This window comes from Anguilla anguilla, chromosome 10 (assembly GCF_013347855.1).
Source record: "Anguilla anguilla isolate fAngAng1 chromosome 10, fAngAng1.pri, whole genome shotgun sequence".
NCBI lineage: Eukaryota > Metazoa > Chordata > Actinopteri > Anguilliformes > Anguillidae > Anguilla > Anguilla anguilla.
In genome coordinates, this window is record NC_049210.1 from 15,276,853 (window position 1) to 15,290,795 (window position 13,943).

General features: G+C 47.9%; 2 protein-coding genes and 1 non-coding gene across 3 annotated transcripts in view; all 3 read left to right on the top strand.

Moving 5' to 3' along the window:
- The first annotated feature begins 412 nt into the window (after nt 1–412).
- On the top strand, nt 413–4,455 carry rplp0 (ribosomal protein, large, P0). The gene is made up of 8 exons (XM_035436108.1): nt 413–533; nt 1,097–1,204; nt 1,514–1,689; nt 2,170–2,257; nt 2,466–2,612; nt 2,810–2,995; nt 3,574–3,714; nt 4,240–4,455. The coding sequence occupies exons 2-8, from the start codon at nt 1,151–1,153 to the stop codon at nt 4,393–4,395; spliced, it is 948 nt and encodes a 315-aa protein (XP_035291999.1). The 5' UTR covers nt 413–533; nt 1,097–1,150; the 3' UTR covers nt 4,396–4,455.
- LOC118207150 lies at nt 3,854–3,982 on the top strand. Its single transcript, XR_004761319.1, has one exon. It is a non-coding gene; the product is annotated as a small nucleolar RNA SNORA63 (small nucleolar RNA).
- A 1,119-nt stretch (nt 4,456–5,574) lies between the features above and the next one.
- The window catches only part of gcn1 (GCN1 activator of EIF2AK4), a 33,579-nt gene continuing 25,210 nt past the window's right edge, over nt 5,575–13,943 (top strand). The window contains exons 1-19 of the mRNA XM_035380144.1: nt 5,575–5,644; nt 6,666–6,768; nt 7,057–7,120; nt 7,681–7,812; nt 8,014–8,122; nt 8,475–8,573; nt 8,870–9,004; nt 9,271–9,339; nt 9,472–9,580; nt 10,265–10,339; nt 10,479–10,607; nt 10,942–10,992; nt 11,573–11,671; nt 11,894–12,067; nt 12,214–12,366; nt 12,454–12,546; nt 12,937–13,012; nt 13,159–13,318; nt 13,674–13,863. Coding sequence (XP_035236035.1) covers nt 5,627–5,644; nt 6,666–6,768; nt 7,057–7,120; nt 7,681–7,812; nt 8,014–8,122; nt 8,475–8,573; nt 8,870–9,004; nt 9,271–9,339; nt 9,472–9,580; nt 10,265–10,339; nt 10,479–10,607; nt 10,942–10,992; nt 11,573–11,671; nt 11,894–12,067; nt 12,214–12,366; nt 12,454–12,546; nt 12,937–13,012; nt 13,159–13,318; nt 13,674–13,863 — 2,038 coding nt within the window. The 5' untranslated portion in view covers nt 5,575–5,626. The remainder of the gene's footprint in view (nt 5,645–6,665; nt 6,769–7,056; nt 7,121–7,680; nt 7,813–8,013; nt 8,123–8,474; nt 8,574–8,869; nt 9,005–9,270; nt 9,340–9,471; nt 9,581–10,264; nt 10,340–10,478; nt 10,608–10,941; nt 10,993–11,572; nt 11,672–11,893; nt 12,068–12,213; nt 12,367–12,453; nt 12,547–12,936; nt 13,013–13,158; nt 13,319–13,673; nt 13,864–13,943) is intronic.

Consider the following 13,943-nt stretch of genomic DNA (forward strand, 5'->3'; position numbering starts at 1 on the left):
AATGCATTATTAGGCTTTAATCGACTTGTGTAGGCAATTTTATTATGGGCCAGTAAAATATTGGCTAGATTATTGCGTGACGTGAATGTCAAATGAATATGAAAACTCAAGAATGTAAATATTTGTACACAGGCGGGCTATGTATGGCTCAATCTTAAATTTAAGCCATTATGCTTTAAGATATCTAATGATTAAAATAATAAATGCACAAATAAAGTGCATGAACTTCATTTTCCAGGAATGTTAGCGATATTGGTCACTGTTATGTCTTGGGATTAGGATATGACCTGTTTTAAAATAAAATACTAATTCTTGCAAAATACGTTTGTACTTTTATTAAGCATCATTAATGTGCACAAATCTATAAATCTTCACGCTGCGAAAGGATTGACGCAACCGCGAGCCAATAACCACTCAGCCGCCCCCTTGGAGCCCTGTGTCTGTGATTGGCTGTTCTGGCGGAATACACTGCGGTATAAGTACTTTGCTCAGGGCTGAGTATTTCCTCTTTCTTTCACGACCCTTATCGTCAGGTACGTTGCGGCAGTTCTCTCTGAGTCAATACGTCTCTTTTTCGATCAATTAGCGATATTTACTGGTATTTCTTTGACAAAACAGTGTTCTGAAATATTAATGTTATCTTTGTTATGTGCTACTATAGGCATTGTACGCCGCATGGTGATTTAATAACGGCCGGCTGATAATGCGCCATGCTGCCGGGGCCTACAAGTCGGTGCGCTAGCCGAATGACGTTATTTGCGAGAAATAGCTTAGCCGCGCCACGTGTGAGCTAATTGGTCGTGGCTGAAATAACTCCAATTAGCGTACAATGGACGGCACCTTACATTCGGCCGTTTTAGCTGTATAGCTGAATGATCTGCATCGGTCTTTTTAACCCGATTTCTTTTGTTGACTTGGAGATGCTAATGAAATTGCTAGCTTTAGCCCTTGGTGCTGTAACGGTAGCTAGCTATGCCGGCTAGATGCAGTTATCCCGCACTCAACACTTCACCAGTGTTGGTTGATTTGGTAGTTGCAAGTGCATGTAGTTATCGTGCAGGTCGCACCCTAATGCGCTCGTCTTCTTTTTCCACAGTTACCACCTTGTCTTTAAACCAGCTTTGTAGCGATCCTTGGAAGCACTGCAAAGATGCCCAGGGAAGACAGGGCCACGTGGAAGTCCAACTATTTTATGAAAATCATCGTAAGTCATTTTAAACAACTCGGGTCCCCAGCCAGTGGCCGAGTGCTCGCATGAGTGTCCAATTATTCTGGGTTTTTGTATTTTTTGCCACCTTGTTAATATGTATAACAGTACTTTGCTATGATCTGCTGTATGCCCTTCAAAGGCTGGAATATGTAAGGTTAGTTGTCAGTCTGTCCAGTGGGGAGCTGTAGGATTATGCAGTGTATGAGGGGAAGGGGAGATTTGTTTTTTTTTTGTTTTTTTTGCAATTTTGTACACCTTTTTGGAGAAATGCAGAATCACAATTTCCTCGTTTTGTAATCCTAGCAACTCTTGGATGAGTACCCCAAGTGCTTCATTGTGGGGGCCGACAATGTGGGCTCCAAGCAGATGCAGACCATCCGCCTCTCCCTGCGTGCAAAGGCTGTGGTGCTGATGGGCAAGAACACCATGATGCGCAAGGCCATCCGTGGCCATCTGGAGAACAACCCCGCTCTGGAGAAGTAAGTGTAAAATATGTACACCAGTGCTAATTTTGGTATCAATTAAAACCAAATCAAAGTGGCACGTCCTGTGGCCATAGCTCAGGGGATACTTAAGTCTGGATCTTGGGGTTAGTAGTACTGCAGATTTTCATTCCTCACCTCTAACCTGATGCACCAGGTGAGTCTGACCAGTTGGTGACAATATTGGACTGGATTATCATGTAGAAGAGAAGACTTACTGACATTGAGGGCCAGATTTGAGTAATACCTGGCATAGCAGTTTCTACAATTCTGTGTGCAGGTTAAGTTACAGAACAGCTGATTGGTGCTGCACTGTCGTTCCCCCTGCAAACATAAACCTGTCTCCTACTATCCCTGTCTGCCTGAACCTCAACAGCTTACAGGGACGCTTGGTCTCAGACATTTGTGTGTGTTGTTGATTGTGAAGAGCTGTATGCATACGTGTGTATGACGTGAAGGTTTCTCGTCTGACCCCAGACTCCTGCCCCACATCCGTGGGAATGTGGGCTTCGTGTTCACCAAGGAGGACCTGACTCAGGTCCGGGACTTGCTGTTGGCCAATAAGGTGAGCTACTGGTGAATGGATGAAAGGCCCACAGGCCATTGCCCTTTCCTGTTGAATGTAACTGTTCAGCTCATTAGTGAATGTTCCTATGCATCAGTCATAAGGCACCTGCGTTAGGCATGACTGTGTATGTGTGCTGAATTGTGCTGGCATTGTGCGGGCCACGGTTTGTCCACCCCTCTTAACTCCTCTGCGCCCCCTTCCCCAGGTGCCAGCTGCAGCCCGTGCCGGTGCCATTGCCCCCTGCGACGTCACCGTGCCAGCTCAGAACACTGGGCTCGGTCCTGAGAAGACCTCCTTCTTCCAGGCCTTGGGCATCACCACCAAGATCTCCAGAGGAACCATTGAAATCTTGGTGAGATGAAACGAAAGCTGGTCTTTGACAACCGCCATTGTCAGGGCTGAAAACGTTCACAAAGCAGTTCATTATTTTTTTGGTATAGGTCTGAGGTGTTCAATTGATGTACTTTTTGTGGTTTCTGTAGAATAAGGTGGTATTCACACGTAAATTAGTGAACTAACTGAAGCATTCCTCTTCCCCCCTCTGTACAGAGCGATGTGCAGCTCATTAAGACCGGAGACAAGGTGGGCGCCAGCGAGGCCACTCTGCTCAACATGCTGAACATCTCGCCCTTCTCCTACGGGCTCATCATCCAGCAGGTGTACGACAACGGCAGCGTCTACAGCCCCGAGGTCCTGGACATCACCGAGGAGGCTCTGCAGCTGAGGTTCCTGGAGGTGAGCCACGTTCCCCTCACGCGTCCCTTAATGTGGGATACATTTGCAGAATCAAGGACTTCTTGGCACTATGAGTATAGGAAGCCATGGGAAAGGTGTGTGATTAGCATTGAGTGTATATGGTGCTTCATGGCGTTTGTCCTTTCTTGGAACAACTGTAGGTTGCGTATAATGAAATGGAAGGGGTAGCACTACCTCCAACAGAGCCCTGCCAGTGCAGTGTAGACTTAACTCTGTTCAGTCACACCATCTGTAGATACTGTATTGAATGTTATCCTGAGTGTATGAAGGGGGAGGGATATTTTTGGGGTTGGACAACTGATTGGTGGCATTTGTTCTGTCCTTGGTCTGGATGGAGATTGTGTAACGGCAGGTTAAGTTACAGAGCAGCTGATTGGTGCTGTGCTGTCGTTCCCCCTGCACAAAACAACCTGTCTCCTACTATCCCTGTCTGCCTGCATCTCACCGGCTTACAGGGACGCTTGGTCTCAGACACCCCCTAGATGTCGCTGTAATGGTGTGGCCCGGATTAGTGTACAGTTTCCCAACTCGTCAGCCTCACTGATGCTCTCTTACAGGGTGTGAGGAATATCGCCAGTGTGTGTCTGGAGATTGGATACCCTACTCTTGCCTCCATCCCCCACTCCATCATCAATGGCTACAAGAGGGTCCTTGCTGTTGCTGTGGAGACTGAAATCTCCTTCCCCCTGGCTGACAAGGTATGAGTGTCATTTCCTGTTGGACCTGCATAATTAATCTACATTTTTATTTGATAATACAGTACTTTGATTGCTGATTACAAATAAGGAAGTGGCATCTCTAAACCAAACTGAACACTGAGAAAGGAGTAAACCCCCCTTGCAGGTTAAGTTACAGAGCAGCTGATTGGTGCTGCACTGTCGTTCCCCCTGCACAAAACAACCTGTTTCCTACTATCCCTGTCTGCCTGCATCTCAACAGCTTACAGGGACGCTTGGTCTCAGACAATCCAAATGCCTCAAATTGGCACTAAGTGTGGTTCTGTTAGTCACGATTGTCATGCACACCTGCAGGTTAAATGTATAGACTACAATTCCCATGACACCTCCAATCTTTTTTTTTTTTTTAAATGCTGTGCAGATGCACTGATTTAAATATGAATGGTTCGCTTATCAGCCCATTCCCTTGGTATAAAGATCTGTGAGACCTGCAGTGTTTATCAATTTTAAAAGCGCAAACTATGAAATCTGTCCCTGTCCTTGCAGGTGAAGGCCTTCCTGGCTGACCCCACTGCATTTGCTGTGGCTGCCCCCGTGGCTGAGGCTACTGAGACAGCAGCTGCTCCCGCTGCAGCCAAGGAGGAAGTGAAGGAGGAGTCCGAAGAATCCGACGACGACATGGGCTTCGGACTGTTCGACTAAACTGAATCATCTGTAACCTCCTAGCCTCAATAAAAAAAAAAATACTGTTTAAAACTGAAATTGATGTGTGCGTTTAAGTATATCCCAACATTCCTTGCAAGGTATCGGGGCATGTCTTGGGCAGGGGTGTCATGGTGAGAATAGTGGAACTGACTACCCAAGTTGGGGATGGGGGGGGGGGGGGGGGGGGGGAGGGGTAGGCTCAACATTTTCAAGATGTCCCATCTGAGACTGAATTGGCACAGGACCCAGACTTTTGTGCTATACCCTAGGTCTTGGAACCCAGACAGTGTAATGGTGCATCCAGGTTGTGATTCACATAGAACCTTTCTTTTAGGCCGAAAAAATCAGCAGGTTTATTTTACTTGAGTAAACTACCTTAAATCCTTCCAACCTTGGATAAACTACGACGTGGTGTTGAGAGAACTGGGCTGCTGTTGCCGACCCTACTTGGTAAATGGTCTGCATTTATATAGCGCTTTTATCCAAAGCGCTTTACAATTGATGCCTCTCATATGCCAGAGCAGTTGGAGGTTAGGGGTTAGGTGTCTTGCTCAAGGACACTTCGACACACCCAGGGTGGGGTTTGAACCGGCAACCCTCCGACTGCCAGACAATCGGTCTTACCTCCTGAGCTATGTCGCCCCTACTTAATTAGGTGCCACTGGTACCCATGAGTGGAAATTCCCAAACTACATTTGTATATGTACTTTCGATCAATACAATCAATACTTTAACCATATTTATGTCCCAGATGTATGCTCTCTGATTTGTGGATTAGCCATCATTGCAAAGTGAAGTAATGGGATGAGACCTTTAACCATTGGCCTTAAATTACTAAAATATTCTTGTATTTAAATTGCCAGAATAAGCTACCAGAGCAAGTAATCTCAAAACTGGGAGCTATTTCACGAAACTGGATAACTGAGTTCGCTAGATGACATCGCTCAGTAAATCCCTGGGTTAGCGGGATGATTGCGCTGAGTAAAACCCGGATCAGCTTTTTTTACTTCAGTCAATATTCCAGATTTTGGGGGGGTTCTTTAGGTTTTACTCCGTGCACTTATTCAGCTAGATGAATACTGCTGCTTCGTGAAACAGGGACGTACTCCAAAGATTCACGTTTTACGTCCCATCCGCAAGAGATATTTAACAACTTAGCAACACGTGGTCATAATGAAATGATCCGGAAGAGGTTTCCCAAAACTCTTCCTAGATCGGGGCCGGCAAGATGGCAGCGGACACGCAGGTCTGTGTGATTAAACTTAAAAATATTTTTTCCATGTTGAATTAACCACATATTTCCTGCGAATACTCTTACCGCCATATTCTGACGAATAAGGATGGCTAGTTAAATATCACATTTTTAAATACAACATTCACAACTAAACATGAATAAAATCTAAAGAAGCTAAACTTGTTAGCTTTTAGGCTAGCTAGTTATTTAGTACAGGCAGGAGAGTGAGAAAGCAAGGAGGGGGTGCTTTGCAGTACTAGCAACGCTAACAGTAGCATATTTAACATTTTAAGTATATGGTCGAAGAAGATTGCTTGGAGATTTCCTAAGTGGTAAACAAATCCGTTTTCCTGGTATCTGACTTAGCTAGGACGATGTGGATGTGAACATGTCTTTATTACTAACATTAGAATGTTTAAGCACCGTCAGCAAGATGGCTAATGTTAGCCCGATCTAGTTGGACATTAAAGTGTTGGAATAATTATTTTGTCAGTCATAGCAGCTGTCACTAGTGAAGTGTGTTTCTGTATCTTGCAAGCTAAAATCGGTGTATTGTAATGAAATTACGTTTTTATGCTCCGCATAAATTGGCTGTGAACTTTTCCTCTGGTAACTATATAGTTTGGTTGCTGGCCAGGTGTTGGTTTGAGTATGTTGCTAAGGTAGCCAGCTCGCACTAGTTTACGTAACTGAAAACTTTTGTCAGGTACTAACTGACTAGCTAGCGTTGTCTGTCCACTTAGGAAACTCACTACCCCATACATGATTTCTGATTCCTCATTAATAGCAATGTTGTACTCACAAGTACATAAATTATTTTAAGTTTCATTTATTGATGAATAAATTACCTAGGATACCCATATCACTCAACTTGCTAGTCAGCCCAGTTCCTAGATTACCTAGAAAGTGAATTTGATGGCATGTGTCACCATATCAATAATTAGGTGACCTTGCATACTTTGGCTCAGAATCAGACTTTTTTTTGACGCTGCCCTGAATGCATGTTTGGATTCCATCCGCTTGTCCTATTCAGGTTTCAGAGACCCTGAAGAGATTCGCTGTGAAAGTGACCACAGCTAGCTTGAGAGAACGAAGACAGATACTAGATGACCTGAAAGAGTGTGTCAGTGGAAAAGGTAAGTGTCAGAATCTACAAGAATAGACTCTAAAATGAGTCCTAGTAGTGTAGGAAACTTAACACTAGCGCATTAGTCATATATGAGCAGCATTTTTTTGTTGTTTTTTTAGCTTTAATGCAAATGGGCTATACATGAGATTCACATGCTGTATTTTTGAGAAACTGTTGCCAGATAGATCACTTGATCCACATTGGCTTTGGTATGTTCTTTACTGAATGAAAAAGATGGAGAACATTGGGATGTCTGTGTCTTTTGCTGTTGGTGATGTGTTTTCTGTACCTGCAGAACTGCCAGAGCCTGCCATCAAGGGCCTGTGCAAGCTGTTCTGCCTCACTCTTCACAGATACAGGTCAGTAGGCAGAGATGGCCACTGGAATTCTTGCTGTTATTTTTGCTGTTATTCTTTGGCCCCAAACAATTTCTGATTTCCTAAGCGTTTTAGCATTGATTTTACATGGTTATGTGCTTATTTTTGAAGATATTCCTCAGATTGTTGTTCGTATATTTCATCGTCACGTTCGGTCTTCTTGGGGGCTTTTAACACAGGCTGTGATATTGGCTTTCCTGTTTTTTCAGATTGTAAATTGTGGAACAGTAGTTTATTTCTCAATGCTTCATGTTCTCCTGGGACAGGAGACAAGTCCAGCTGGACTGAAATTGATGCTGAATGAGATTGATTGGTTGTGCTTTGTTTTTGTTATTTTCCTTCTAAAAAGATGAATTGATGGGACTGTGTGGTTCTGAGCCCTCACTGGTCATTTACAGTACAGATGGCACACAGGAATGAAACCGTCTGTATATGTACCAGGCCTTCATTATAAATGGTCTTGTATAAGCTGGTATTTTCCGTGAGTGCGTGGCATATTGCGTATGGAGTCTAGCGCAGCCTCTCCTGCCTTTCTCTCGCAGAGATGCGGCGTCCCGCAGGGCGATGCACTCCGTTATTGGCCTGCTGGCAGGTTCCCAGCCCGTCATCATGGCAACCAGCCTCCTGCATGCGCTTCTCAACAGCGGGGTCGTCAGCAAGAGCGGAGTTCCCAGGTAGGGAGGCGCGAGGCTGCAGCGTTGCTCTTTCCAGTGATTCATGACATTGTTCTCTTTGCTTTCAGTGCATTTGAGCCCCCAGTAAAACTGGCACAGTCAGGGCAGTCTGGGTCATAATTCAACCAGCGTGCGTTTTTATGGATTCAGGGCTTTTAGCACTGTGTTTATTTTAAATGTCTTCCCTTTCCCCGTGGTCAGTAAGAGCACGGGCTCCGCGGCGTCCATGGCCATGTCCTGGACCTGCCTGCTGGTGCGCTCTGTCTTCCCCACCCCTGAGACCCGGGAGGGGCCCAACTGGAAGAAACTGGTGAGTGAAAAGCACATCTCATGGAGGAGTGCTCAACAAAGTACACATTCTCTCTCTGTCTCTCTCTCTCTCTTTGCTCTCTTTGGATGTTAGGAATGTACACGTTTCTCCAGTTAGCAAGAAATGTTTTTTACTTTATTTTTCATGGTTAGTAACTTCTGTAATAGAGCCAAGATGAGTACAATGAATCTGATGTGCATATAGTTTGGGACCAGAGTTAGTTGATCAGTCAGAAGTAGAGGTGTGTAAATGCCCCTGGGTTGTTACAATAAGAAATGTATTCTTCTCTCTCTCCCTCTCCCTTTCTATTTCTCTCTCTCTCTCACACACACACACATACACACACACACAGGTGGAGGTTCAGAGCCTGTTGCTGGCAGAAGTGGTGGGGGGTGCCCAACGTACCGCTATCACGTCGGTCCTCAAGAGTCTCAACCAGCTGTGGAAAGAGGTGAGCGTGCTGTAGCATCAGGCTTTAGGCCAAATAAAAGAGAAAGTTCTCTTGTGTGGGTCCTTACAGGACTGGACATGCTGCACCCTGGGTACAGGAGCATCCAGCACCCTGCTCTGCAGCCCCTTAAAGGGATAGCTCACTTTCTAGAGTTTTTAAAGATAATGTTTCAGTTTTAGTGTTTGTTTTCTATTGGCCTCGGCGTAAAATGAACTACCTCTCTAATGTGGAGAGGCAAACAGAGCAGCTGTGGGCTGTGGAGCTGTGATAAATGCAGAATTGTGTTGTTTCTCCAGAACGCAGGCCTGGCAGATGAATACATGAGCACCCTGCTCAGTCTGGACCAGAACCCCAGCTCACTGGCCCTGCTGGGCGTGTGTGTGGACTTCTGTACGACACAGAAAGACATGAAAACCATCGACAAACACAAGGTAAGCCCAGCAATGGCAGGATATGCCCTCTCACTTATGTACATGCACACAGGCACACTACCACAAGCAACCCTAATTCACAAAAGCCCCCACCCAGCACATTGTATCTGGCTGCTATGACAATTGAATTTCCCTCCGGGGATTAATAACGTCAACTATCTATCTATCTGTCTATCTATTCACAAACACTTGTTTACATTAACATAATGGACACGGACACACATCTTTACTGTCTGATGCTACATTTATTTGTTTTCTGTTCCCAGAGTGCAATGCTAGAGCTGTACCTGAAGTCTGTCCTTATGAGCAAGAGCAAACCACACCAGCACATCCTGGTGAGTCTGCACTGCCGAGCCAACACAGACAGAGCCGTGCTTAAACGCAGGCAGGCTGACTGTGTCAGAGATGTTCCAGCGGTAGGCTGTGCTGGTGAAGTGGGCTGTACTGAAGCTGGGTTGTGTCTGCAGGAGAGGAGCGGCTCTGTTCTGCGGCACGTCTCCCACCCCGAGTTCAAGGAGCAGCTGCTGCCTGCCCTGCAGAAGGCCATGCTACGCAGCCCGGAGAACTCCATGCAGAGTGAGTCTCTCGCATACACACACACACTCACACACACACACGCACACACACACACACACACTCATGCATATACACACACACACACACTCATGCATATACACACACACACACACACACACACTTACTCACTCGCGCACACACACTCAGTCGCGCACACACTCACTTACTCACTCACTTCATGCACACACACACAATCACTCACTCACTCATGCACACACATACACGCACGGATACACACACGTGCATAAACGCACTTACATGCACGCATGCACACACACGCACACACACACATAATCATGCATACATATGCACACACGCCTATGTATGAAAATACCCTCAAATTAAAGCTGACAGTCTGCACTTCAACCTCATTGTCATTGTATCTTTGGAGTGCTAGAGTACAAAACAAAAATAACCAAAAATGTGTCACTGTCCAATGAAGTATGGTGCTCACTGTACATGCACGCGTGCACACACACACACACACACACATACTCATGCATACATATGCACACACACTCTCACCGTGTTCAGCAGTCAGACTGCTATCTGGAAAGCTGCAGGAACACCCCGTGTACCTGCTCTTTACGTTTCATGTTGTTGCTTACGTGTTCGGTTGTTCCACTGTATCATGACCCGGTGTTCCTCACCTACTGAGTGACGTCCGTCCCTCTGTCCCTTCAGCCGTTTCCTGCCTGCTGGTGGCCGTGACCCTTGACCTCAGCCAGTACGCCATGGATATTGGGAAGGGCATTGCCAGTGAGTGAATCATTCCCTAATGCGGGCGTGTGTGTGAGAGAGCGCGCGTGTGTGTGAGGGCGTGTGTGTGTGAGAGAGCGGGTGTGTTGACGCGGCGTTGAGCGTGTGGGAACCTGACCCGGGCTGCTCTGCGTTTCAGGCCAGCTGAAGGCCAATAACCCCCAGCTGATGGAGCTGGCCGTGCAGGCCCTGCAGAACCTGGCCCAGCAGTGCAGCGACCCCAGCGCCGTGCAGGACCTCGTCACGCACCTCTTCGGCATCCTCGGAGGTCAGAGGTCACCCCCTCCTCCCCACCCCACACCTCCACACCAGTGCAGGTTTTTTTCCCCCACAGACTTGGCAGATGTACTGAACTGCCCCAAAGTCTGACCTTTGACCCCGCTGCACGGGGTGCACATGCTGACGGTGTTTCGGTCTGTTTTTATCGGGGGTGAAACGTACTGCTGTGTCCTGCAGACGCGGGGCGCTGACAGGGCCATCGCAGGGGGTCCGCGGCCTGACAAAGCCCAGGCCTCTCCTTACACATCCACTCTGTGTAATACAGCAATGATCTCTCAATGCAGTCCATGTACCCTTGGCCCTGAAATAGTTTGCTGTTGCAGGGTCGGAGGGGAAGCTCACAGGATTTGCCCAGAAGATGAGCGTGCTGTCAGGTACAGTGTCTGCTTTTTCCCACTGATCTTTGAGGGCCTGTTTTTATGACCGTTGATTTACTTGGTTTGAACAGTGTTCTTATTCACAGCAGGAAGGCCATAGGCATGACACAAACAATAGCATTATAATTGAGCATAAAGCAGGAAAGCAGTGATAAGAATCTCTGTATCCTGTCTGAAAATTGGTTTTGCATAATCAGGGACGATCAGTTATCTTTCAGTGTAACACACAGTAAAACGCACAGCCTAATAGAAATAGGCCTGAGCAGCAGTATATTACCGGAGTTATTTTGGTGCCAAACAGCAGTCTGTATGGAGCTGAACAAAGAGCTCTGGGGCCTGTTTATTGAAGCGGGATTACTGAGTTTCCTGAATAACTGCACCAAGTAAAACCTGGAAAGGCTCATTTTGCTTGGGTCCATGTTCCCGATTTGGGATGGTTCCGGGTTTTCCTTGGCACAGTCATCCAGCTAACTCAGTCATCCTGCTTTGTCATACTGGCCCCTGCGGGAGCGTTAAGGTCTGTGTGTGTGTTCAGGCTGAGCGCTCTGGTAACCGCGCGACTGCTTGTCCTCGGCAGGGATCGGCAGCTGCAGTCACCACGCCGTGTCGGGCACCTCCAGCCAGGCCCTCAGCTCCGCCGTCACCGTGCTCTTCATCCCCTACCTGCAGCAGGAAGGTAGCGTTTCACACTCTTCCTCCCGCCCCTCCCACTTCCTGTCCCTGAGATGGAATGGGGGGGGGGGGGCTTTGCTGAATCTCATTGGCTGTAGTCGCGTTCGTTATGTTCCGGGGTCGTGGCTCTTGGAGCGGGTGGTGAGGTGCAGTGGCGGAGTGTGTGATTGGCTCGGTTTTTTTCCTGGCCGCGCTCACGTTCGGCTCGCCCCTCCCTCCTCCGCAGTGCACGAGGGGACCCTGGTGCACGCCGTGGGGATGCTGTCCCAGTGGAGCGGGAGGCTGACCGCGGAGGTGCCGCGCCCCCTGCTGGACTGGCTGAAGAAGGCCTTCACCCTGAAGGTCTCCACCTCGCTCGTGCGCCACGCCTACCTGCAGGCCATACTGGGCGCCTTCAGAGGTCAGTCAGAGGCCTGCTGTCACTGAGTTGGTCAATCAGTTACTGAGTCGGTCAGTTGGTCGGTTGATCGGTCAGTCAGTCAGTCATTTTGAACTAATAGTAACTATATTTAAATCGTGACTTTTTCATCCTCTCAATCTCTACAGGTGATACTCTGGGACAGGCTTGCGATCTCATCCCCCTCCTGATACAGACTGTGGAGAAAGCAGCTGCGCAGAACTCCCAGCATGCTCTGCTGGCCGAGGGCGTGGCGGCCTCTGTCATGCTGTGTCGCCTGTCCCTGTTGGACCCCCAGATGGGTGAGTGAGGGTTCTGGGGATTTAGCTGTGTTTTGTGTGTAATGTGTGTGCGGTCGCTGACTGCTGAGATGTGTGGTTGGGTTCCAGAGGCGAAGGCGGCTGTCCTGTGGAATCTGATTCTGGATGAGAAGAAACCGCTTTTCACCACAGAGAAGTTCCTCTCTCAGGCCAGCGAAGAAGGTGGGACATACACACACACACACACACACACACACACACACAGATAGACAGACACACATACACACACACACACACACACACACACACACACACACAGACACATATACACACACACACACGCACAGACAGACAGACACACATACACACACACAGACACATATACACACACACATATACACACACACGCACAAACACACACACAGACAGACAGACACGCACGCACGCACACACACACACACACACACACACACAGACACATATACACACACACGCACAAACACACACACAGACAGACAGACACACATGCACACACACACACACAGACAGACGCATATACACACACACACACACACTTGTGTGAGGTGACTCATGTCTCTCTTCTCTCTCCAGCCCTGTGTACAGTATTGCAGCTATGTGAGAGGCTCTTCCTGGATCATTCCCAACGGCTCACCAGCTCCAAGTCACAGTGAGTGTGTGTGTGTGAACATTGTGCGTGTGTGCTGTGTAGCTTCTTACCTCTGTGCTGTGGATCTGTCTTTATCTGTTTTAAACTTTCAGTTGGTGAGTTTGTATAGAAAGACTGCCAAAACGCGTTTGTCTCTTGTGTGTCAGGATGTACCACCACGCTGTGGTGGTGGTGCTGTTGTCACGGAGCTGGCGCGTGCGGAAACCGGCGCAGCTCACCGTCAAGAAGCTGCTCTCCTCGCTGGGAGGGTCCACCCTGGCGCTTAGCCTTCTGGGAGAACTGCGGTCCGTCATCAACGCGCACAAGGTGAGAGATACCGTCCGGTCAGAAGGGGTGAGAGATACAGTCAGATCAGTAGGTGAGGGAGACACAGGCATGAATATACGGCCTATTACATCATTTTATTTTAAACATCTCGCACCTAAACTGCTTTTGTGGACACACTGCTGTTCAGACCAACAAATTGTGGTGTTGCCTGGTGAAAATTAGGCAGTATATATATATATATGACGGATGGGCTAGGTATTTTTTTTGGGGTATCTTTAGATTAGTTTTTTCTAGCTTGTGCTTGCTGATGCAAATAATGTTTGGGTTTATGTTTAAAGGGCCTTTCCTTTAGCAGCGGTTCTTCACCAACCCCCCCCCCCCCCCCTTTACCCAGGTGTTGCCCCAGGAGCAGCTGCTGTCGGAGGCGGGGGAGCTGACGGAGCTGGGCCGGGCCTACGCTCCCCCGCGCGTCCTGAAGGAGGCGCTCTGCGTCATCTGCTCCGTGGTGAGCCAGCAGAACGACGCGGCCGAAGCAGAGCGCCTGGCCCTCGAGGTCCTCGTCATGGCCCACCACCCCTCCATAGGTCTGTCTGTCTGTCTGTCTGTACTTCTGTGTACTAGCAGTCTATCTGTCTGTTTGTACCCCTGTATACTAGTGGTTGGT

Coding starts and splice junctions, on each gene's coding strand:
- rplp0 (XM_035436108.1), top strand. CDS start 1,151: ATGCCCAGGGAAGACAGGGCCACGTGGAAGTCCAACTATTTTATGAAA. Junction 1,205..1,513: donor ACTATTTTATGAAAATCATC/GTAAGTCATTTT, acceptor TTGTAATCCTAG/CAACTCTTGGATGAGTACCC. Junction 2,613..2,809: donor GAGGAACCATTGAAATCTTG/GTGAGATGAAAC, acceptor CCCTCTGTACAG/AGCGATGTGCAGCTCATTAA.